General features: G+C 37.7%; 1 protein-coding gene across 1 annotated transcript in view; it reads right to left on the reverse strand.

Moving 5' to 3' along the window:
• LOC117925662 (L-arabinokinase-like) overlaps positions 1-27,093 on the reverse strand; it is a 102,402-nt gene that overhangs the window by 13,655 nt on the left and 61,654 nt on the right. Inside the window, exons 21-26 of the mRNA XM_034844727.1 lie at positions 25,944-26,031; positions 23,595-23,638; positions 23,384-23,479; positions 23,231-23,307; positions 21,919-22,137; positions 21,410-21,575 (exon numbers count right to left, since the gene is read on the reverse strand). Of these exons, the coding sequence (XP_034700618.1) occupies positions 21,410-21,575; positions 21,919-22,137; positions 23,231-23,307; positions 23,384-23,479; positions 23,595-23,638; positions 25,944-26,031 (690 nt within the window). The remainder of the gene's footprint in view (positions 1-21,409; positions 21,576-21,918; positions 22,138-23,230; positions 23,308-23,383; positions 23,480-23,594; positions 23,639-25,943; positions 26,032-27,093) is intronic.

Here is a 27,093-nt window from a genome sequence, read left to right on the forward strand (position 1 = left end):
TTTATGTCATGGTTGGCATAAAGTGGAACTAAAGAAGAACATGTCAAGCTTTGAGCAATATTAGTAATTTGCAAAAGTCATCTATAATAATCTCATAGGCCTCTTTCCTACGAGCTACGTATAAAATTGCAATAGCCTAATGTTGAAGATTATTACAATTGTTGAATATTATTACAACTATAATATGTAGCTGTAAAAGATATATAGTTGTAATATACAACTATAATATACAAAACGGAAAATGGTCATCTTTTAGCTGTTACTCGAGCCTTTCTTTTCCAAAAACATATTCTTAAAAATTATTGGGGGGAAGTTGTCTTAACCGCTACACATTTGATTAATAGACTGCCTACTTAAGTGCTTGATTATAATAGCCCCATGCAACTGTTCTTGAAATTTTTTCTTGACTTCAAAACAACAAATCACTTGGTTCCTAAGCTCTTTGGGCGTATATCCTTTGTTCATATTCATTCAAATAACTGTGGGAAACTTGATCTAAGGGCTCCTAAGAGCGTTTTTGTGGAATATTCTTCGACACATAAATGGTATAAGTGTAATCATCCTCCAACAAAATGGTTCTTTGTCTCTATAGATGTAACATTCAATGAAACTGAAAATTACTTTCCTAATCCTTATCTTCAGGCGGAGACATCATTCATGGAAGATAAGGATAGAGATTTGTTTTTGCTTGATCTTTCATCATTCCCATCCTCGCAAAATCAAAATCCTCCGTCTTTTCCATCGCTATCCATTTCCATTCTTTTACCAAATGAGTTAGATCCAAGTACTCCTAGTTTCGACGACAAAGGATAAACAGATTCAAAGTGCTTCTCGCCTATTGCAGGTATATTCAAGGAAAAAGGAACCCATTGTTCAACCAATGCAGGTTCATATTTTAGAACCAATCTCTGGTATTGATAATATTGAGGTAACTTCTACTTATAAGATTATGAAAGTAATGTGCCTATTATTGATGATTATGATCTTCCTATAGCAATTAGAAAGGGTGTTAGGAAGTGTACTCAACAAACTACATATCCATTCATTGAAAATTAAAGAGTGGAAAGAAGCCATGGAGGTAGAGATGGATGCACTTGAGAAAAACAAAACATGGGACTTGGTGGAACTACCTCTGGGAAAGAAGTTAGTGGGATGTAAATGGGTCTTCACTATGACACATAAAGTAGATGGATCACTTGAACATTATAAGGCAAGATTAGCGGTTAAGGGGTATACTCAAACTTATGGGATAGATTATCTTGAAACATTTGCTCTTGTTGAAAAAATGAATGTTGTAAGAATTCTATTATCTTTAGCAACTAATTGTGGATGGAGTTTGCAGTAGTTTGATGTAAAGAATGCCTTTTTTACATGGTGATCTTGATGAAGAAATCTATATGGAGGTTCCTCTAGGATTTGAGTCAGAAAAGAATAAGGTGTGCAGGTTGAAAAAAAACACTTTATGGCTTAAAGCAATCTCCTAGGACTTGGTTTGGTAGGTTTGCTAGAGTAATGAAAGCTTTGGGTTACAAACAAAGTCAAGATGATTACACATTGTTTGTTAAACATTCCACTTCAGGGTGAGTTACAACTTTATTAGTTTATGTGGATGACATAGTGGTAACAAGAGATGATTTGCAAGGAATGGAGGCATTGAAAAGGTGTTTATCATAAGAATTTGAGATTAAAGAATTTGACATGTTAAAATACTTCCTTGGCTTTGAAGTGGCTCACTTTCAACATGGGATCTTTATATCCCAACAAAAGTATGTGTTGGATTTGTTAACTAAAACAGGTAAACTAGGTAGGGTGTAAGCTAGTGGCAAACATTCGTTGAAACTGAAAATTACTTTCCCAATCCTTATTTTTAGGGGGAGACATCATTCATGGAAGATAAGGATAAAGATTTGTTTTTGCTTGATCTTTCATCCTTCCCTTCCTCACAAAATCGAAATCTTCCATTTTCTCCATCGCCATCCATTTCCGTTCTGCCATACCATTTTGTTGTGGTGTATTAGTACATAAAGACTCATAAATGATTCCTTTTTCTTTGAAGAATGGTGACAACACTTGATTAAAATAATCCTTAGCATTGTCAGACCGAATTTTTTTTATCTCAACCCCAAATTGATTTTTCACCATATGGAAAAAATTTTGAAAGGTGAAATTGACGTTTGATTTTTGTTTGAGGAGAAAAACCCATGACACTCGAGTACAATTGTCAATAAATGAGACAAAGCAACGAGTCCCAAAGATATTATGAACTGTAGAAGGTCCCCAAACATCACTATGAATAAGAGTAAAAGGCATTGAAGTTCTTGTATTACTTATTGGAAAAGAAACATACTTATGTTTTGCAAGTTCACTGTTGAGAGAGAGAGAAAGAAGAAAGACCTTGATTCTCATTAATGTAATGATCTACTTACAATTGAGAAATATATATATATACAAGGCTAAGAGTCCTAACTACCATACATGTGTCCTACCATATATGTGTCCTATATTAACAAGGAAAGGTTATACACTATAAATACATTATATTCAACACTCCCCCTTAAGCTGGAGCATATACGTCATATGCACCAAGCTTGTTACAAATATATTTAATCCTAGGACCTCTGAGAGATTTAGTGAAGATGTCAGCTAGTTGATCATTTGAATTAACAAAACTTGTAGCAACACATCTTGATGCGATCTTCTCTCTAATGAAATGACAGTCAACTTCAATATGTTTGGTCCTTTCATGAAAGACTGGATTGGATGCAATATGTAATGCGGCCTGGTTATCACATATGAGTTTCATCTGTTCATCCTTTCCAAATCTCAACTCTCGAAGAAGATGTCTCAACCATATGAGTTCACATGTTGCCAAAGCCATAGCTCGATACTCGGCTTCAGCGCTAGATCTGGCCACTACATCTTGTTTCTTACTCTTCCAAGATATTAGATTACCTCCAATAAAAACACAGTACCCTGAAGTGGAACGTCTATCTGTGGGTGAGCCAGCCCAATCTGCATCTGTGTAACCAACAACCTGAGTATGACCTCTGTTCTCGTACAACACACCTTGGCCTGGTGTACTTTTGATATATCGAAGAATGCGGATTACAGCATCCCAATGGCTATCACATGGTGACTGTAGGAATTGACTAACAACACTCACAGGAAAAGAAATGTCTGGACGAGTAATGGTGAGATAGTTCAATTTACCTACAAGCCGTCGATATCTCCTGGGGTCTCTTAAAGGCTCCCCCTGTCCTGGTACAAGTTTGACATTCGGATCCATAGGTGTGTCTACCGGTTTACAGTCTAACATACCGGTTTCTTCCAGGATGTCTAAAGCATACTTCCTTTGGGAAAGGACCACAGCAGAACTGGATTGAGCTATCTCAATTCCCAAGAAATACTTGAGTTTCCCCAAGTCTTTGGTCTGAAAGTGGGTAAAAAGGTGTTGCTTTAGTTTCTGAATACCATCCTGATCACTGCCTGTAATGACGATGTCGTCCACATAAACAACCAGATAAATACACTGCCCCAAAGAGTTATGATGATAGAAAACTGAATGGTCTGCTGTACTGCGAAGCATGCCAAACTCTTGAACAACAGAACTAAAACGGCCAAACCATGCTCGAGGAGATTGTTTCAAGCCATATAGAGAACGGCGTAACCTGCATACTAAACCAGACTCCCCCTGAGCAACAAAACCAGGAGGTTGCTCCATATAAACCTCCTCGGCAAGATCATATGAAGGAAGGCATTTTTAATATCCAATTGATAAAGAGGCCAAGAACACATGGCAGCCATGGAGAGAAGCAGACGGACAGAAGCAATCTTGGCAACAGGAGAGAATGTGTCACCATAATCAGAACCATAAACCTGAGTATAGCCTTTAGCAACTAAGCGGGCCTTAAGGCGATCAACCTGACCATCAGGACCAACCTTAACTGCGTAGACCCAACGACAACCAACGGTAGATTTACCCGAGGGTAAAACAACAAGATCCCAAGTGCCATTAGAGTGCAGAGCAGCCATTTCATCCACCATTGCCTGTCGCCAGCCTGGATGGGAAAGAGCTTCATGGGTGCTCTTTGGAAGAGAAACAGAGGATATAGCAGAAACAAAAGCAGAATAGGGTGAAGATAATCGATGATAACTCAAAAAATTGTAAATAGGATGAGGATTACGAGTAGAGCGAGTACCTTTCCGAACAGCAATGGGTAAGTCATTAGGAGAAGGCAGAGCCGAGGTAGGTGAAGCCGAAGGGATAGGAAGTGAGTCAGCAGGTGCCTCAGCAAAAGGGAGAGGAGCAACGACACGAGGGCGACGATGATAAACCTGAAGTGGTCGAGGAGGCATAGCATCAGGTGGGGAGACAATGGGAATAGGCAAGACTTCAGAAACAGGAAGAGACTCAGAAGTGGTGGAAAAGAATGGTGAGTCCTCAAAGAAGGTGACATCAGCGGAGATAAAGTATCGATGAGTCTCAAGGGAATAACAACGATAACCCTTCTGAAGTCTGGAGTATCCCAAGAAGAGACACTTCATGGCTTTGGCGGAAAGCTTGTCCTGTCCAGGAGTGAGAATATGAACAAAGCAAGTACAACCAAAGACACGAGGAGGAAGGAAATAAAGTGGTTGGTCAGGGAAGAGAAGGGAGTGAGGAATCTGATCATGTAAGACAGAGGAGGGCATACGATTAATCAAATAACAAGCGGTAAGAACAACGTCCCCCCAAAAACGAAAAGGAACATTACTGTGGAGGAGGAGAGTACGAGCTGTCTCAACAAGATGTCGATTCTTGCGTTCAGCTACCCCATTTTGTTGAGGAGTATGAGCACAAGAAGACTGATGAAGAATCCCATGATGGGACATAAACGAAGTAAATGGTGCTGAAAATATTCCCTGCATTGTCACTGCGTAACACACAATAGAAATATTGAACTGGGTTTGGATTTCAGCATAAAATTTCTGGAAAATAGAGAATAACTCAGCTCGATTTTTCATTAAAAATAACCAAGTACATCGAGAATAGTCATCAATGAAAGTGACAAAATACGAAATCCTAAAGTAGACGCAGTCCGACAAGGACCCCAAACATCAGTGTGGACAAGCTCAAAAGGAGACTTTGCCCGATTATTCAAACGCTTTGGGAACGAGACACAAGTATGTTTCCCAAGCTGACATGACTCACACGGAAGTGACGATAAAGTGGAAAAACGAGGGACCATCTTCTGGAACTTGGAGAGACTAGGGTGGCCCAGACGATTGTGAATGAGGAGAGAGCATCAGTGGAAATGCAAACTGCAGGAGATGAATCCGAGGTGAGGTGATAGAGGCCTTGAGACTCACGTCCTATGCCAATCGTCTTCCCCGTACTCCGGTCCTGCAAGGTCACAAATTTATCAGAAAAGGTAATAGAGCAATTAAGAGTACGAGTGATTTTGCTGATGGAAATAAGATTAAAAGGACATTCAGGAGTATAAAGGACAGAAGTGAGAGGTAGAGAAGGTAGAGGAAGGGCCAAACCAATACCTTTAGCCATAGTTTGAGAACCATTAGCTAAGGTAACAGTAGGTAAAGCAGAGGTAGTAGTAATAGAGGAGAAAAGATCCTTATTACCAGATAAGTATCAGAAGCTCCAGAATCTAGAATCCAGGGTCCAAGAGAAGATGTGTGGGTAAGGCAGGTAGAGGCATTACCAGGCTGGGCAACAGAGGCAACAAAGCCTGAGATGCGGAAGAGCTCGGAGGCTGAGGCAGCGGAGAATCAGAGGACTGGGCCACATGGGCAGTGCGAGGAGGTCGTCCATGTAACTGATAGCAACGATCGCGAGTGTGGCCAAGTTTATTGCAATAGGTGCAATGAGGACGTTGACCTCTACCTCGGGTACCACTGCGGCCTCCTCGAGAGCTAGTTTGAGAAACTAACACAAAAGAATCTGAAGTACTATCAGATGGCAAAGTCTGAGTGGAGGAGATACGGAGGAGGCGAGCAAACATATCATCCAAGGACGGAACTGATGAACTACCAAGAATCTGATCGCGGACAGGCTCAAGATCCGGACGGAGGCCAATAAGAGTAAGAACCATGAAGAACTGGTCAAACTGTGTTTGTTGAGCCCCAACATCAGGAGTAAGAGGCATCATAGTCAAGAACTCCTCCTTAAGAGAGGCAATCTGGCCAATATAAGTAGATAGATCCAAGTCCTGTTGGCTGAGATGGACAATAGCAGAAGCCACCTTATAAAGACGCTGGATATCATTCGTATATAATCCTTTGGCCTGAGTCCAAAATTTAAAACAAGTTTTGTAGGCCCGAAGATGAAGAAGAATCTTGGGATCAACCGATTGCCATAATACACTACATAACTGTGCATCTATCTTCCTCCACTGTACGCGGTCAACCTCAGGGATATCTGCCTCCTGTGTAATCAAGTGATCCTCATATCCTTGACCCATAAACCAAAGTTCAACAGAGGTAGACCAGGAAAGATAATTGTCACTGCCAACCAATTTTTCCGAAGTAATCATAGGAGAGCCAGATATAACAGCGGAAAAAATGGAATTTTTAGTAGTCATATCTACTTATCTGGAGAATGAAGTATGTTTGGATCGAAGAGAGCCCTAATACGGCTTCAGATTGCGGCGTGGCACCATCGAAAAAGGGAGACGACCTCAGATCGCGGTGTGGTACCACCAGAAAGGTAGAAGAACACTTCCCAAGGCACGTGCAGGGATTGGAGTGGAGAAAAAGTAGTCGGAGCTTCGCCGGAAAGACTGTTTGGAGGGCCGACGGAGACAAAAATCCCCAAAAGAGGTATGTGCAGGGCTCGGATGGGAGAACCAGGGAGGTAGGGAGGCTGGTCGGCGTCAGGCGAAGCTGGAGGAGGAGGCGCGTCGCCGGAAAAGGCCTCACGCGCCGGTGCGTGAGATGCAGCCGCCGGCCGGAAAATTGCGCGTGGAGGCTCTTTTGGTGCTGGTGCCTTCACAAAAGTTGGAGATCTCCTCTAGGCGCTCCTTCTGGTATGGTCGGTGTCGGAAAAATACGTCGCCGGAAAGTTCGCCGGCGGTGAGTGGTTTCTGTCGACGATCCGAATGTCCGGAAAGTATTGGGAGATGGGGAAGGTGACCGGAATGAAACACGGTCACCGGAAGGTTTCCCGGAGTTGATGACACGGGAAACAGGAAAGAATTAGGTTTTCTTCCTTGGCTTTGATACCATGTTGAGAGAGAGAGAAAGAAGAAAGACCTTGATTCTCATTAATGTAATGATCTACTTACAATTGAGAAATATATATATATACAAGGCTAAGAGTCCTACAAGGCTAAGAGTCCTAACTACCATACATGTGTCCTACCATATATGTGTCCTATATTAACAAGGAAAGGTTATACACTATAAATACATTATATTCAACATTCACAAACATCACAATGAAATTGACCCAAATCAAATCCTTTAAACAAACCAAGAAACATTACTTTAAGAATCCTAAAGAAAGGATGACCAAGACAAAAGTGATATAACCATATTCTATTTTTATTTTAAAGGGAAGACTTAGAAAGCAGAGACAACAAAATAGGACCCTTAGTGTTATTTCGCCCATCAAGTTCCTCAAGAAAATAAAGCACATTCCCTAGCAAGTCCAATCATCGTCTTCGTGCTCTGGTCTTGAAATTTACATAGAGTAGAAGAAAAAGTCACCATACAGTTCAAATTCTTTGTAAGCTTGTGAATTGAAACTAGATTGGTAGATAATTTCAACACATGTAGACCATTTTTTAAAATAAGGTTCTGACTTATAACTATGTCCCCTTGACCAACAACTATAACCAACGTTCCATCAACAATAGCAATTTTCTTATTAATAGGACAAGGACTACAAGAGACAAACCCATTGGAAGATTGGGTCATATGATCTGTATCCTCGGAATCCACTACCCATGCTCATTTTGAGAATGATACATTAAGAGCATAGGGCTGAGAATTACCTGAAAAAGTCAACGAACAATTACCACCTGTAGGTTTCTCTAATGTCCTTAGAAAATATCTCAGCTTCTCAATCTCTTCTCTATTGAACTCGGGACGTTCTTGAGAGAATTCTCCCTCGCCTCTTGATAGTGCTGAGGTCGAATGTGCCTGTCCTTGCCCTCCTCCTTGATTTTCTTTGTTGTCTAAGAAGTATTTTGAGTATTTGAGGGCTTACCATGGAGTTTCCAGCACCCTTCTTTGGTGTGTTGTGGCCTCCTTCAATAGGTACACCATAGAGAGTTTTTATTACTTGCTCTTGATCATTCTGATAGCCCATTATTTCCTCCCACTCCATTGGAATAGGTATTTGACTGCTGCTGATTTGATTTTACAGCTTTGGGATTTGCATCTTTTGTAACCAAGGCTGAATGATCTGTCGATTGAGGCTCCATCATAACCCCTCTTCGTCCTTCTTCTCCATGAATTATGGTAATTGTTTCGTTTAGTGAAGGAACTTCTTCCTTTCCTAATACTTGCACTCAAATAGGATTGAACTCAATATTCAATCCAACAAGAAAGGTGTAAATCCTCTCTTCATAAAACGCTTAAGAAGGGCTGCATCATTGCTGCACTTCATCTCAATTCACTGATAATGGTCCAACTTTTGCCATAAGTTTTGTAAAATCTAAGCATATTCAGTGACCGAGAGATTACCTTGTTTGATAGATGAAATCCTTGTCTTAATCTATAGATTTGTGCAACATCTTGAACTTTGGAATAGGTCTGCCTCTAGGATTCCCAAATTTCCTTTGTTGTTGTAAAAAACATGCACATATCATTGACTTCTGGCATCATCGAATTCCATAACCAGGACATTACCATAGAATCTTCTTCATCCCACGTGGCAAACTTTGAATCATCTGGTTTTGGTCCCATCCCAAGAAGAGGACTCAATTTGCCCTTCTCTTTCAATAAGGTTTGAACAAATTGAGACCATTTCAAATAATTTTTTCTGTTGAGACGTAAACCTTGTTGAATATTCTATAACTCTCCTATTGAAGTGTTGATGACATCATTTGTTGATTGGAGACTTGCTGATTGGTAGATTCTGAAACCTCAGACATGTTTTTTGGGCAGAAGTGGAAGAAATTAAATAAAAGTTAAGGAAGGATTGCAGCAATGCAGGCCACAACAAGGAAGTAGAGTAAAAGTTTTGCCAAAAAACCAAACTTCTCCAAGTTTTTGAAAAAACCAGCAATGGAGGCTAGAAAATCAGCGATGAAGGCTGAAAAAATTAGAAAACCCTAAGGAGTTTGATTTGACTTTGATACCATGTGGAGAAAAATTGTAAATCTTTTCATATATTGAAAATATACAACCAATGAAATATATATACAACAGCAGAAAGGAAAGAAAAAAAAAGAAAAAAAAGAATAAGGATGAATCCCTACAAAGTAGGAATTATATACAAAAATATACATCTAGCTACATGTATATACAACTGTACACACAGCTGTACAACTTATACAACTGTATATTAAAACTTTATATCTTTTACAACTACATATTACAACTGTAATAATATTTGACAACTGTAATAATCTTCAACACCTAATCCCTCAGCCTAAAGATGGGAGAGATTCAAAGCCTTGGACAACGAGCACCCTCTAAAAGAGCTAGTATCTCTGTCTTGAGAGACAGGAATTCTTCAATAGGTTTGGAAAAAGCTCCTATCTCTAACCACTCCTCTAAACCTACTCATCCTAAATCACTGAATGAGCAAATATCAAAATGTAACTTTATGGAATCCACAAGAGGCAGCTTCCGCATAAGAATTATCTCCCCAACTATCAGGTTGGAACTTAAAGTAAGGTCCCAATCTAGCAACAAAAAGTTCAAATGAATGCCCTCAAAGACTTGGTGGCAGAAACCCAAAGGAAGCAAAAAAGTGCACCAAACCCCCCCAAACATCTCCATTTGTTCTCTATTTCTTGCCAAAAATCCCGTAATCACAAACCAAAAAACCCTTCCTAATTCTAGTTGAGAGTTCCTAGTGTAAACTAGATGAAAAGGGTTACAATTTCATGTTGAAGATCATTACGGCTGTAATATACAATTGTAGAGGATATATATAGCTGTAATATACAACTTTGGAAGTTATACAATTGTATATACAACTGTATATATAGTTGTGTGTATATTTATGTATATAATCCCTGATTTGTAGGGATCTTTCCTTAATCTTTCTTTTCTGTTGTTGTACATATATATATATATATATTTCTTTGGTTGTATACTTTTGAAATATGAATGACAAATTCAATTTTTCTTCATATTGTATCAGAGCCAAATTAGGCTCATTGGGGTTTCTATTTTTTTCAGCCTTCATTGTTGATTTTCCAACATTCATTGCTTGGTTTTTTTCTTCAAAAACCGAAAGAAATTTGGTTTTTTTGTTAGAACTTCTGTTCTATTTTTTTAAATGAAAACAAAGCATTTTCTTATTATGGCCTGCATTGTTACAATCCTTCCTTAGCCTCTTATTTTATTTCTTCCACTTTTGTTTAAAAAAAAAAAACCTTGTCTGAGGTTTCGGAATCTACCAATCAACAAGTTTCTAATCCAACAACAAATGAAGTCATCAACACTACAACAAGAGAGTTGTAGAGTATTCAACAAGGTTTTCATCTCAATGACTAAAATTATTTGAAGTGGTCTTAATTTGTTCGAACCCCCTTGAAAGGGAAGGGTAAATTGAGTCATTTTCTTGGGATGGGATCGAAACTAGATGATTCGGAGTTCATTGTGTGGGATGAAAAAGACTCTATGGTGATGTCCTGGTTATGGAATTTGATGATGCCTCACAAATCCATGAGATTAAGATAAAGATCTCATTTACTTACCAAACAAGGTAACCACTTAATCATTGAATATGCTTAGATTTTATACAACTTACGACAAGAGTTGGACCATTATCAATGTATTGAGATGAAGTGCAATGATGATGCAACCCTTCTTAAACATCTTATGGAAAAAGAGAGGATTTATACTTTTCTTGCCGGATTGAACGTTGAGTTTGATTTTGTTTGAGTGCAAGTGTTATGAAAGGAAGAAGTTTCTTCACTTAATGAAACAATTGCCATAAGTCGTGGAGAAGAAAGATGAAAAGGAGTTATGATGTAGCCTCAATTGACATATGGTTTAACCTTGATTACAAAATATGTAAATCCTAGAACTGAGAAATCAAACCAAAAACAGTTGAATGCCTATTCTGGTGGAGTAGAAGGAAATAATGGGCTATTAGAAGGATCAAAAGCAAGTAATAAAGACTCTATAAGGTGTGCCTACTGTAAAAAGCCACGACACAACAAGGAGAGGTGCTGGAAACTCCATAGTAAGTCCTCAAATACTCAAAATACTTCTTGGATGACAAAGAGTAATCAAGGAGGAGAGGAAGGACAAACACATTTGACCTTGGTAGAATCAAGAGGAGGAGAAGAATTCTCTCAAGAGTGATGTGAGTTAAATAGAGAAGAGATTGAGAAGCTAAGATATTTTCTGGGGATATTAAAGAAACCTACAGGTGGTGTGGGTACTTGTTCCTTGGCTTTTTCAGGTAATTCTCAACCCTAGGCACTTAATGTGTTGATCTCAAAAGGACCTTGGGTAGTGGATTCTGGGGCTACAAATCATATAAACCAATCTTCTCATGGGTTTGTCTCTTATAGTCCTTGTTCTAGTAAAAAGAAACTTGCTATTGCTAATGGAACAATGGTTATAGTTGCTGGTCGAGGGGATGTAGTTATAAATCAAAACCTTGTCTTAAAAAATCTTCTACATGTGCCAAAATTGTCTACCAATACAGTTTCAATTCATAAGCTTACAAAGGATTTGAACTTTATGGTGACCTCTTCTTTTGCACTTTGTAAATTTCAAGACCGGAGCACGGGGACGATGATTGGACTGGCTTGAGCAAATCCTACCAAGGAGCAACTTGAGCAATTCTATAGGTTTATATTAAAAAATTCCCAAAATATTCCCTTTGCAAATTTGGCCCAATCAAGTAATTTTAGTACAACCCTTTCTACTAAATACTTGAAATTTGACTCTTAGATCATAGATTCAAGAGCAACCGATCATATGACAAGGAAATCAAGTTTGTTTTGTTCTTCTACTCCTTGTAATGGGACTCAAACGGTAAAAATTGCTGATGGTTCCTTAACTAAAGTAAAAGGACTTGGCATTGTTCAAAAATATGAGAATTTGAGTCTCAAATTTGTATTACATGTGCCTAACTTGTCTTGCAATCTTGTTTCCGTTAGCAAACTTACCAAAGACTTGAACTACATTGCTAATTTTCACCCAAACCATTGTATTTTTTAGGATTTGTGTACGGGGAAGTAGATTGGTAGTGTTACAGAGGTTGATGGACTATTTCTCTTAGAAGAAATATGCAAGGTGATGAAATAAAATAGGTTTATCAAGCTGAAAGTAGTATAGGAGAGAATAAAGAAATCTGGTTGTAGCATTGTAGACTAGGGCACCCTAGTTTCTCTTATCTAAAACTGTTGTTTCCTAGTCTATTCAAGAATAAAGATATTTCTCAATTTAAATATGAGAATTGTGAGTATGCCAAACAGCATAGGGCTTCTTTTCTCGTTCGAATTTATGAAAAATCTTGTCCTTTCATAATAATTCATAGTGATATTTGGGGACCCTCTCCTGTTAAAACTAATACTAGAGTTCATTGGTTTATAACATTCATTGATGATCACACTAGAGTATGTTGGATTTGTATTTGTTGAAAGAAAAGTTGGAAGCTGCTGGTGTGTTTAAACAATTTCACAAGATGATCTTAAATCAAATTGAAACCAATGTTAAGATCCTTCGCACAGATAATGGGAGAGAGTATTACTCAAATATTTTAGGAGAGTATCTACAAAAAGAAGGAATCATTCATCATTCATCATGATCATGTATTGACACTTCAAAGCAAAATGGAGTGTCAGAAAGAAAACATCGTCACCTTCTTGAAGTTGCTCCTGCCATGATGTTCCAAATGAATGTTCCAAAGGTGTTATGGGGAGAAGTTGTTTGACAACATCTTATTTGATCAATAGAATGCCAACCCGTATCCTAAAATATGAAACTCCCATAATTACCCTAAAACAATGTTTCCTTGCCTCTCATCATTTGTTTTCATTCCTAACTCCTAAGGTTTTTGGTTGCACAACTTTTGTCCATGTCATGGCCACAATCATAGCAAGTTTGATCATAGGGCACAAAAATGCATTTTCCTTGGGTATTGCCCAATATCATCCACAATCATCAAAGTATTTTATGTCTATGGATGTATCTTTCTTTGAGAACTAGCCTTACAGAACCAGAATTCTCTTCAGGGGGAGATTAGAGGAGAAGAGAATTTTTTGGAAGCATCCCAAAGAAAGGAGTTAGGGGAAGAAATAGGAGGAATTCTTGAAAATATTTCAGTTGAAGAAAAAAATGAAGGAAGATAGCCAGAAAATAAAGAAGGAAAAAATGAAGGAAGAGAGCTAGAAAATGAAGAAGAAAAAAAATAAAGAAAGAGAGCCAGAAGAAAAAATTGAGAAGGAGGAGTGGATTGCATATTCTAGGAGAAGAGGAAGAAATCCATCGCCTTCTGTAGAGGGTTAATTTTCAACTTCAGAAATAGAGTCGAACACTCAAGTAAATCTAACTCCTAAACCCTTGTTTGATGATCTTGATTTACCTATTGCTCTTAGAAAATCTAATTGATTCTGCATATAACATCCTGTTGCTCAATTTGTTTCCTATGGTGCTCTAAATGAGCCATTTAGAGCATTTACCACTAATTTGTCTTGTGTTAGTATTCCTCGTGATGTTCATGAAGCACTACAAGTTCCAGAATAGCGAGAAGCAATTAATGAAGAGATGAAAGCTCTCTTTAAAAATCATACTTGAGAAGTTATTGATCTTCCAGTAGGAAAGAAACTAGTAGGGGGCATTCAAAGTCAAGTTCAAAGTAGATGGAAGCATAGAAAGACATAAAGCAAGACTAGTGGTTAAAGCTTACACCCAGACATTTGGTATTGATTACCAGAGACCTTCGCCCTAGTAGCAAAGATAAATATAGTGAGAGTCTTACCGTCTATTATAGCAAAGAGGGATTGGGCTCTACCACAACTTGATGTAAAAAATGCCTTCTTACATAGTGATTTGGAAGAAGAGGTCTTCATGGAGTTGTCGTCAAGTTTTGAAGATCAATTAGGTAGAGGAAAAGTGTGTTCTAAGTCCTCTTAAAGAGATAGGCATGTTAGGATGCAAACCTATTGACACCCTAATAGAGGTAAACATCAAGATGAGTACTCATTCAGGTGGTAAGGAGGTTGATAGTCAAAGACTAGTGGGGAAGTTAATTTACCTCTCACACACTCGTCCAAACATTGCCTTTTCTATCAGTTTAGTAAGCCATTTTATGCACAATCTCAAAGAAGATCATCTACAAGTAGTATTTAGAATCTTGAGGTATCTCAAAGGGTCTCTTGGAAGAGGATTATTATTCTCTAAACAAGACGAGTTTAGATGTGGAAGCTTTTACTGATGCTGATTGGGCAAGTTCTGTAGATGATAGAAGGTCTACCTTAGGTTATTGTACATTCCTATGAGGGAATCTAATAATGTGGAGAAGTAAGAAGCAAGTAGTTGTTGGGAGGTCTAGTGCAGAAACTAAATTTAGAGCACTGGCTCTTCGAATTTGTGATCTTAGTTGGATGAAGTCATTGATGAGTGAATTGAGAATGCCCTTGATGATACCAATGAAGCTCTACTGTGACAATAAAACAGCCATTAGTATTGCACATAACGCAGTTCATCATGATAGAATCAAGCACGTGAAGATTGATCGACACTTCATCAAAGAGAAGATAGAAGCTGGGCTTATAAACTTGTCTCATGTTTCTTCAAGTAATCAGGTAGCAGATATATTAACAAAAGGGCTTACTGGACATCAATTCAAGGAGTTCACAAGCAAGATGGGAATGAAAGATATCTACCGTCCAACTTGAGGGGGAGTGAAAAGAATCAGTCAAGAATCATTTTTCCTAAATTAGAGTTTTTGGTTATAATTGTATATTAGTTGGCTAATCTAATTTTTGTAATTTATTAGTTAGGATATTATAGGAAATTAGCTGTATCAGCTGTAGAGATATGTTAGTCTTCATAGCCTAGCTGGTAGTCTTTATTTTCCATTTTTATTCTTAGCAATACCATGTATATATTTAGCCTTGTATACCAATTTTATGATCAATGAAAAATCTGGAAATCTTTTCCTAAAAAAACCACAATAGCCTGTGTTGTAGGAGTGGTGAATCAATTTATGCACAACCCAAAAGAAGGACATCTTCGAGAAACACATTGATTCTACAATATTTAAAAGGTACTCTAGGAAAGGGAGTGTTGTTTAGAAGAGATAATGAATTGACATTGGAAGCATGCACGAATGTAGATTATGTTGGATCAGTTGATGATAGAATATCAACTTCTGGCTATTGTACATTCCTCGGAGATTACCTTATAACTTGGAAAAGCAAGAAGCAGAATGTAGTTGCAAGGTCAAGTGTAGAAGCTAAGTTTAGAGCTATAACATTAGGAATTTGTGAGTGTGAAGAGAGAGAGAGAGAAAAGGGAGAATCCCTAATTATTGTTATTGAAAAACTGTAAAGAATACACATTGGACTTGGGTATATATATACATGCTAGTGGGACCCACAATACAGTAAGGAAAGAAAAGGAAAAGGAAAAGTAAATAACCTAAAATAACTATACATTATCTAACACTCCCCCTCAAGCTGGAGCATATATGTTATATGCACTAAGCTTGTTACAAATGCATTTAATTCTAGGACCTCTGAGAGATTTAGTAAAAATATCTGCTAGTTGATCATTTGAATTGACAAAACTAGTCGCCACACATCCTGATGCGATCTTCTCTCTAATGAAGTGACAGTCAACTTCAATGTGTTTGGTCCTTTCATGGAAGATTGGATTGGATGCAATATGCAAAGCGGCTTGGTTGTCACAGATGAGCTTCATCTGTTCATCCTTTCCAAATCTCAACTCCCGAAGAAGATGTTTCAGCCATATGAGTTCACATGTTGCCAGAGCCATAGCTCAATACTCGACTTCAGCACTAGATCTGGCCATTACATCTTGTTTCTTACTCTTCCAAGATATTAGGTTACCTCCAATAAAAACACAATACCCGAAAGTAGAACGTCTATCTGTGGGTGAGCCAGCCCAATCTGCATCTGTGTAACGAACAACTTGGGTATGACCTCTGTTCTCGTACAACACACCTTGGCCTGGTATGCTTTTGATATATCGAAGAATGCGGATTATAACATCCCAATGGCTATCACATGGTGACTGTAGGAATTGACTAACAACATTTACAGGAAAAGAAATGTCTGGACGAGTAATGATGAGGTAGTTCAGTTTACCTACAAGTCGCCGATATCTCCCAGGATCTCCTAAAGGCTCCCCTTGTCCTGGTATAAGTTTGACATTTGGATCCATAGGAGTGTCTACCGGTTTACAGTCTAACATACCGGTTTCTTCCAAGATGTCTAAAGCATACTTCCTTTGGGAAAGAACCACACCGGAACTGGATTAAGCTATCTCAATCCCTAAGAAATACTTGAGTTTCCCCAAGTCTTTAGTCTGAAAGTGGGTGAAAAGGTGTTGCTTTAGGTTCTGAATACCATTCTGATCACTGCCTGTAATGATGATGTCATTCACATAAACTACCAGATAAATACATTGCCCCGAAGAGTTATGATGATAGAAAACGGAATGGTCTGCTGTACTACGGAACATGCCAAACTCCTGAACAACATAACTAAAACGGCTAAACCATGCTCGAGGAGATTGTTTCAAGCCATACAGAGAACGGCGTAACCTGCACACTAAACCAGACTCCCCCTGAGCAACAAAACCAGGTGGTTGCTCCACATAAACTTCCTCAGCAAGATCCCCACGAAGGAAAGCATTTTTAATATCTAACTAATAAAGAGGCCAAGAACGCATAGCAGCCATGGAGAGCAATAGACGAATAGAAGCTATCTTGGCAACAGGAGAGAAAGTGTCACCATAATCAGAACCAGAAACCTGAGTATAGCCTTTAGCAACTAAGCGGGCCTTAAGGCGATTAACCTGACCATCAGGGCCAACCTTAACTGTGTAGACCCAATGACAACCAACTGTAGATTTACCAGAGGGTAAAACAACAAGATCCCAAGTGCCACTGGAGTGTAAAGCAGCCATTTCATCTATCATTGCCTGTCGCCAGCCTGGATGGAAAAGAGCCTCAGGGGTGCTCTTGGGAAGAGAAACAGAAGATATAGCAGAAACAAATGCAGAATAGGGTGAAGATAATCGATGGTAACTCAAAAAATTATAAATGGGATGAGGATTACGAGTAGATCGATTACCTTTCTGAAGAGCAATGGGTAAGTCAGCAGAAGGAGGCAGAGCCGGGGCAGGAGAAGCCGAAGGGATAGGAGGTGAGTCAGCAGGTATTGCGGCCAAAGAAGGAGGAACAACGACATGATGACGGCGATGATAAACCTGAAGTGGGCGAGAAGGCACTGCATTAGGTGGGTAGATAATGGGAAGGGGTAAGACTTCAGAAATAGGAAGAGACTCAGAGGTGGAGAAAAACAGTGAGTCCTTAAAAAAAATGACATCAGCGGAGAGAAAGTAGCGATGAGTCTCAGAGGAATAACAACGATAATCCTTTGAAGTCTGGAATATCCCAAGAAGATACATTTTGTGGCTCTGGCAGAAAGTTTGTCCTGTCCAGGAGTGAGAATATGAACAAAGCAAGTACAACCAAAAACACGAGGAGGAAGGAAATAAAGTGGTTGGTCAGGGAAAAGAAGGGAATGAGGAATTTGATCGTGTAATACAGATGAGGGCATGCGATTAATCAAATAACATGCTGTAAGAACAGTGTCCCCCCAAAAACGAAAAGGAACATGATTATGTAGAAGGAGAGTACGAGTTGTCTCAACAAGATGTCGATTCTTATATTCAGCTACCCCATTTTGTTGAGGAGTATGAGCACAAGAAGACTAATGAATGATCCCATGTTGGGACATAAATGAAGTAAATGGTGCAGAAAAATATTCTCTGGCATTGTCACTACGCAACACACGAATAGAAATATTGAACTGGGTTTGGATTTCAGCATAAAATTTCTGGAAAATAGAGAATAACTCAGCTCGATTTTTCATTAAAAATAACCAAGTACATCAAGAATAGTCATCAATGAAAGTGACAAAATACTGAAATCCTAAAGTAGACGCGGTCCGACAAGGACCCCAAACATCAGTGTGGACAAGTTCAAAAGGAGACTTTGCCCGATTATTCAAACGCTTTGGGAACGAGACACGAGTATGTTTCCCAAGCTGACATGACTCACACGCAAGCGACGACAAAGATGAAAAACTAGGGACCATTTTCTGGAACTTGGATAGACTAGGATGGCCCAGGCGATTGTGGATGAGAAGGGGAGCATTAGTGGAAATGCAAACTGCAGGTGAAGGCGAGGTGAGGTGATAGAGGCCTTAAGACTCACGTCCTATGCCAATCGTCTTCCCTGTACTCCGGTCCTGCAAGGTCACAAATTTATCAGAGAAAGTGATAGAACAGTTAAGAGTGCGAGTTATTTTGTTGATGGAAATAAGATTAAAAGGACACTCAGGGGCATAAAGGACAAAATGGAGAGGTAGGGAAGGGAGAGGATGAGCGAAACCAAAACCTTTAGCCATAGTTTGGGAACCATTAGCTAAAGTAACAGTAGGTAAGGCAGAGGTAGTAGTAATAGAAGAGAAAAAATCCTTATTACCAGATATGTGATCAGAAGCGCTAGAATCTAGAATCCAAGGTCCAAGAGAAGATGTGTAGGTAAGACAAGCAAAAGCATTACCAGTCTGGGCAACAGAAGCTGACTTGGTGGCCTGATAGCGGAGATAGTCGTCATACTCACTGTCAGTGAGGAAAATACCCTGAGATGTGGAGGAACTGGGAGGTTGAGGCGATTGAGGATCAGATGACTGAGCCACGTGGGCAGTGCGTGGAGGCCGCCCATGTAACTGATAACACCGATCACGAGTGTGGCCAAGCTTATTGCAATAGGTGCAATGAGGACGTTGGTCTCTACCTCGGTTACCACTGCGTCCTCCTCGAGAGTTAGTTTGAGAAACTAACATAGAAGAATTTGAAGTGTTATCAGAGGGTAAAGTCTGAGTGGAGGAGATACGGAGGAGGCGAGCAAACACATCATCCAAGGATGGAATGGAGGAACTGCCAAGAATCTGATTGCGGACGGTCTCGAGATCTGGACGGAGGCTAATAAGCGTAAGAACCATGAAGAACTTGTCAATCTGTATGCGTTGATCCCCAACATCAGTAGTAAGAGGCATCACGGTCTAGAATTCCTCCTTAAGAGAGGCAATCTGCCCAATATAAGTAGATAAATCCATGTCTTGTTGTCTGACATTGACAATAGAAGAAGCCACCTTATAAAGACGTTGGATATCATTCGTGTATAGCCCTTTCGCCTGATTTCAAAATTTAAAGCATGTTTTGTAGGCCTGAAGATGATGCAGAGTCTTAGGATCAACTGATTGCCATAACACACTACATAACTGTGCATCTATCTTCCTCCATTGTACTTTGTCAACCTCAGGGATATCCGCCTCCTATGTAACAAGGTGATCCTCATAACCTTGACCTATAAACCAAAGCTCCACAGAGGCAGACCAGGACAAATAATTTTCACTGCCAACCAATTTCTCCGAAGTAATCATAGGAGATCCAGATATGACAGAGGAAAAAGTGGAACTTTTAGTAGCCATATCTACTTATCTGGTGAATGAAATACGTTTGGATCGAAGAGAGCCCTAATACGGCTTATCGCGGACTTCCTAAGACACGTGCAGGGCTCGGGGTGGAGAGGAAGTCACCGGAGGTCGCCGGAAAAGCGGTTTAGAGGGCCGGCGGAGACAAAAAACCCAAAAAAAAATGCACTTTTAGGGCTCAGATGACACAAGCGCAGATGGAGGGTGGCTAGACGGCGTCAGGTGAGGCTGGGGGTGGAAGCGCGTGGCCGGAAAGTACCCCACGCGCCGGAGAAGAGACGCGCGTGGCTGGGATTCTTGCTCCGGTGCTTTGAGAAAAGTTGAAGATCTCCTCCTTGCGCACCTGATGGTATGGTCGGTGTCGGAAAAGGACTTCGCCGGAAAATTCGTCGGAAAAGGTAGCCAGAAAAGGTCACCGGAAAAGTCGCTGGCGGTGAGGGTTTTCCGACGATGGTGAGGGTTGATCGGAAGCTTTAGGAGATGGGAAGGGTGACCGGAATGAAACACGGTCACTGAAAGATTTCCCAGAATGGATTCACGGATAAACCGGAAATAATTAGGGTTTTTTTTTTTCTCCCTAAGCTTTGATACCATGTGAAGAGAGAGAGAGAAAAGGGAGAATCCCTAATTATTGTTATTGAAAAACTGTAAAGAATACACATTGGACTTGGGTATATATATACATGCTAGTGGGACCCACAATACAGTAAGGAAAGAAAAGGAAAAGGAAAAGTAAATAACCTAAAATAACTATACATTATCTAACAGTGAGCTTCTATGGTTGAATATAATTTTGGAAGATTTGAAGATTATATGGAAAGGACCTATGAAGTTGTATTGTGATAACAAGTTAACAATTGATATTGCACATTATTGTAATTCTGTGCAACATGACTGCACCAAGCATGTAGAAGTAGACAAACATTTTATAAAATAGAAGTTGGATAGCGGACTAATATGTACTCCATTTGTGTCAACTAAGGGTCAACTTGCAGATGTGTTAATTACATGATTAAGGGATATTGCATTTTCGTTTATTGTTAGCAACCTGGGAATGGATAATATTTATTCACCAGCTTGAGGGGGACTGTTGAAGATAATTACAACTGTTGAAGATTGTTGAAAATTATTACAGCGGTAGAGGATATAAATAGCTGTAATATATGCTGTGGAAGTTATACAACTGTATATATAGCTGTGTGTATATTTGTGTATATAATCCCTAATTTGTAGGGATCTTTCTTTATTCTTTCTTTTCTACTGCTGTTTATATATATTTCTTTGGTTGTATACTTTTGAAATATGAATGAGAAATATAATTTTTCTCCACATTTCAACTTTTTTTCAAGATGTATATGGTCAGTTCCAACAAACAACAGCTTGCAGGCACACATACACACACAGCAAATATAAGTGTCTTTATTTATATAGTTGCGTGCATATCTATGTGTGTACATCTAACCTTGAAAAAATCAAGCTCCACAATTAATATAATCTATGATTACAGAAGTACTAACCTTGACACGGAAGTTCTCATAAACAGGATGCCTAGTGGATGCTCTAACTGCATAATTGCGCTTCTGATCAATTACTGTAACTGAATCTTCATGATCAACATACTTTTCCATGAAAGCCTCTCCAGTAATATACTCTGGAAGCTTTTTGGCATAAACAGCTTCATATCTGTAATATGAGACCAAAAAGCAGGAAATATCCTTTGTTTAATCCATACTAATGAAATGATGAATTTGATCCATCCAGGTTGGTGTTCATACTACCACATCAATTTGTTGTGGCTCAACATACAAAAATATAACTTTGGGAAAAAAATAAAAATATCACTAGGGAATATTCCAAGAAGAAGAATAACAGATTGAAAGGGAAAAGGATAGTCTATATCTATAATGTAGAGATGTAAGGATTGACTTTCTCTTAAAGAATAAATTGCATCTTTAGAGCTGTTTTCTTCATAACTGTTCTATTTGAGAAGGTCGTCTCTGTAATTCATCTTTGGACAGGAATTTACCTGTGAGGTGAGAGGTTGCATAAGTAATCTAATGAAGCTTCCACTTCAAGCAGTTCTCTACCATCCTTTTCCATTTCATCAGAGTTCATTGCACAAACTTGCCGGTCAGAGTTACCATTTGCTAGTGAGTATGACGATATTTCAGATGCCATCGACTTTATCATCTTTCTACCCAGAAATGTACCAATTCTCACTGATCCATAATCTGCACCACCCACACTGCAAGGAATAGATTTAAAATTGGATGCGAAAGAAGCTAAAGATCCAGAGCACCTAATAGTAATTAAACTGAGGAATGAACACAATCACTGTAAACTAAATGCCAAATTATAATAAAGTGTTTACGCTGATTGCAATCTCTTGATAAGAGACTAAATAAAGATAATGCTCAAGGCTTCATGAAAGCTTCCAAAATCAATAAAGTGAATAATGTTAAAAGAAGCTTAATCATGGTATATGATGGTGTTCAAGAAAGTTTGAAGCGTCTACTTTACATTATGATCCTTATATTGCCATAGGGACCAGGAAACACCAGTGAATTTATATCAATACTTCTCTTAACATGAAAAAGCTCACTATATTTTGTAGCATTTATTATTTGTTTCTGAAACTATAGTATGTATTTATTAAAAAAAAAGGTGCCTAGAGATTTGTGTTTTTCATTTTGGAAGTATAATTTCACTCTCACAGGTAGCTGTTTGGTGGTTGCAGGATAAAAGACTAAATGTATGATTGAGTGACACTTTTGGATAGATCTCATTTTGATCAATGATAAATTCAAAATAAAACATCAATCCCAATTTCCTTTCTTCTCTTTTTTTCTTGTTTGTGTTAAGACAGTTCTCTCATTACCCTTGCCCCTTCTTTCTCTTCACTATTCTACATCAAATACTGAGCTATAATACAAACAAGAAATGTGTAAGAATGGGGAAGAGAAGGAATTGCAACCTGATGATGGTTGATACAAGTCCTTTTCTTGTTCTGTATGAGTGTTTAATTGATATGATAGATAAGGAATTAGTTGAAAATACCAAGTAAATGATAATGATGACAATATATTGACAAGGGTAGTGATATATCATCAATATGTGAATAACATAGGGAACTTACATTTCTATAATTATAAATATTTTAATGTTCATGCTGAAATATCAATTAAAATTATATAGAATGTTGGATATATTGATGGAGCTATTAACATGCTGACAAATTTTTCATTTCATGATTACAGCATTCTCATATAAGTGACAGTACCATACTGAATACAAAAATTACAACAGAATATTTAGAAGAACGGCTGAAAATGACATACCTGTGTCGTATTCCGGAATCAATTCCCCAAAATTGGATATGTGAAGGGATTTCCACGAGTCCCAGCACCTCAGCAGGCTGCATGAGATACAAGAGATCATGACTTTCAACATTTACCCCCCACAACATTTTGGGCACTTTTGATTATAATTACCTGGCACACCATTGCGAGAAGCTTGTTTGCTTCACCACACACAGAAGCCATCTGGTCCATCACCCCACATGGAGCTCCAACAATGTGATTCTCCACCTTTTAAAAGTAAAAGGGAAAGAATAAGTTATGCAATCATGTGCGTATACAACTTTTCAAATTAAAGCTGAAAAAAGCTCAATAACCAAACAAAAGATATGAGGCATATACATGCCTTTTGACAAAGTAAAGCAAGGTCTCTTGGGGCAATGTTTAACCCTGCACATAAAATGGATAGTTAGCGCAACTCAGTATTTCCACAAAATTGAAACATGCCAACATGCATACTGGGGGAGGTTTTATTAATGAAGACATTTTTAGGTGAAGTTTTATCAACTGCTGCCAGGAAATGTTTCAGAAATGTATTGGAATTGCTATCAGGGAGCAATATTTTGGAAGCATGTGAGAGTATTTGAAAACATAAAATGAAACTTAACTAAACAGATAGAAGACCATTATAATTTGGATATGTTGGGCCAACGGGTAGCAATAAAATGAACGAAGATATGGTGTGCAAATTGGCAGAAATTTAGGAAAAACATAAGTATGCCTTCCTTACATCTAAATGTACTGCAAACACATTATTATGAAGAATACATATTGAAATAAAACAATAACAATGATGATAATAATTACATCCTTATTCTTAGTTATTTACATATCATGAACTTATTTTAACTATAACACAATTAATCTTAGTTTGGCATTCTTAATTATTTACATAGCATGAACTTACTTTTACTATAATGCAATTAATCTGAGTTTGGCATACATTGTTAGCTCAGACCCTACAAACATGAATGATGGGACCTTAAATAGCTTGATGGTAATTTAACATTATATCAAAGATTTAATTTCTGGAAGTTGACTTTGAGCCTCTTTTCTCTTATTTGACAATCTGTGATTGGTTTTGCCTCTTCCTTCCATGGGTGGGGGCCAAATGTGAGGGAGGGTGTAAACTCGAGATATATCATTGCCACATTTCTTACATGTTTAAATTTATGGGCTAACTGGAAGTTGAACAGTTAAGTCTTGACCCAAATTTTTTATGATTGGTTTCTCTAACATTGAAAAGTTGAATCTTGCTTGTTTTGATCATTTAAAGTTTAACATAAGGTCTCATGACTTAGCATGTATGTAGAAACAAGTTTTTGTAACAAGAAAAGTCCCTTTTTAGAATTTTTTGAGAAAATATCAAGGCTAAGGGCATCTAAGGTTTTACAAATTCCTAGGAAAAAGAAGAAGAATAGGTTTTATTAATTCAATAATAATAATAATAATAATAAAATCCAAGACAATAAAAAAATGACAATAATAATTATAATAATAAATCCAAAATCTAAGATATAACTAAGTAGTTATGGCCCTTGCTTACTAAACTAGATTTACTCTTAGAAAGTGTTTGGTAAATCAACTAATTGATTTAATATGACTTAATAATTTAATTTAAGTCATTAAGTAGATGAAGTATGTTAGGTCAAATAACTTAAAATTTACTTTTAAATTTACATATTAAGTTAAAATAGTTAATTTATTCTTAATCTAAAATCTTTTATGCCTCATTTGTCCATATCTAGAGTATATTTTACAACCATTTATAGTTATTTATGTATCTATGATACTTTAAATGTAAATATTTAATAAACAAATTTATTATTTAAGATTAATAAAAATAAATATTAGTTAAAATTAATGAGTGTAAATATTAATTAAAATTAATGGAAGTAAATATGTCAATTTAATGATTTAGAATAAAAATTTTAATTGTAAGTTAATTTTACCAAACAATCTTAATACTTGAAATAAAAATCAAATAATAAGTTTTAAATCAACAACTTAAGCATAATTTAACTTAAAGTCAGCTTACGTAATCAAGTAATAAGTTTTAAATTTTACCAAACACTCTTAATTCTAGAAATAACAGGAAAGCAATTCTAGCCATTATTTTCTATATTGCCAAAACTAGTATATTTTCTATCTCTTATTTACACCACAAGGCCCTTGATTTCTCTCTCCAAGACACTTCTTCCAATTTAGGAAAATAAGAATATTCAGAAAAACAAGCATTTCTAAGTGCTAACCTTCCTCTGAAAGGGTACACTCCCTTCACTATCTTAATTGTGAACCTTTTCCGAAGGACAATCTTTTCCAACTGCGCCTCCTTTTTGATTGGTGCCTTCTACTAAAATTTTGTTTAACAATAACAAAAATATGAAAAAAAAAAACCCGGCAAAATGTGCCATCTTCATGTGTTTGCATCACATCACTACACCATTAATTGTAGAAGTCATTACAATCTTCAACATGCCACCAATTGAAAATCAAATCATTCTCCCCACAAACTAATTTAGATATTTTATCCAAGAAAACAAAATAATTGCGATGAAATAAAAGACATAGAGAGGAAAATAAGCTCATAAATTAGAATAGAAAATCATATCAGTGAGCAGCAAATATAGCAGACAAAATAAAATTAGAAATCATAGATCTTTTATGGTCTGAAGAAATAGAGAAGTATATTAACCATGAGAGGCAGCAATAGCAGACATGCTAGCAACCTCTACTGCAGCAGAAGAAGATACACCTTTGCCTTCTGGAACTGCAGAAGAAACCTGAAAGTTTAAAATGATAATTTATTAACATAACAAATTTGGTGCATATCATCATTGAAAACCTACACAGAATTGATGCATAAAAAAGGATAAGTTATAATAACGGCATTAGCAATGGAAAAGAGAAATAAAATATAAAAAAAGGATTACAACCAAGAGTTTCAGCATCATCATGGCAATATGCATAGGGGGGCAACAAGAACTGAAGGCCAAAGATTTTATGGTCATGCATCCAAAACAAAGTAATTGATGATCCAAAAATGGAGGGTTTGAAGTGAGACTTTGATTGGTTAGTTCTCCTGTTAGCAGGTGCAAAAAACAAAAATAAAAAATAAATAAAAACCGAAGCGTAGATGTATAGAAAAAGTTGCAAACCTTCAAATCATGCATGAAGCTGTACTTCATTACTAATTATAATAGAACAGGACTCTAGGGAGTTGTATAAGATTTTTGAAAGTTCACCTTTACAGGATCTATGGTTGAGGAGAGGCCAAAAGGTTATCTTCTACTCATGCTTTTAAGGGTGATTCACTAGACTCTGGTGGTTATTCAAGTTGGAAGGTAAAGGGATTGGTCCTGGTAAGTAGGTATGATTACTAGGCCTATGAGGTGTTCGATTGAGGCTTGTAACAACTTCAACAGTTCAGGTTGTCAGGGTAAACGTGGGAAGCCTCCCACTTGGGTGTGGCATTCATCATATGATTTAACATCAGAGTTGTCTCTTCCCTACCTAGTAGTCCAGCTGCATTCTCAACAATTTCTGTTACTCATAGAGATTTATTTATTATATTCATAAAGAAGAATAAGCCTCCATACAACATAATGACTTCCTCAGTTTAAGCAATGCTCCATGTTTCGATAGTGCATACGCCTTGCAACTTAGTCCCCAACACCATGGGTCATCGTATCTGGGGTTTCAAACAATTTGACATGCAGGTCCACAGTGGTAAGTGTTGAGAGAGAGAGAAAGAAGAAAAACCTTAATTCTCATTAATGTAATAATCTACTTACAATTGAGAAATATATATATATATACAAGGCTAGGAGTCCTAACTACCATAC

This window comes from Vitis riparia, chromosome 11, assembly GCF_004353265.1.
Source record: "Vitis riparia cultivar Riparia Gloire de Montpellier isolate 1030 chromosome 11, EGFV_Vit.rip_1.0, whole genome shotgun sequence".
In the NCBI taxonomy this organism is placed as follows: domain Eukaryota; kingdom Viridiplantae; phylum Streptophyta; class Magnoliopsida; order Vitales; family Vitaceae; genus Vitis; species Vitis riparia.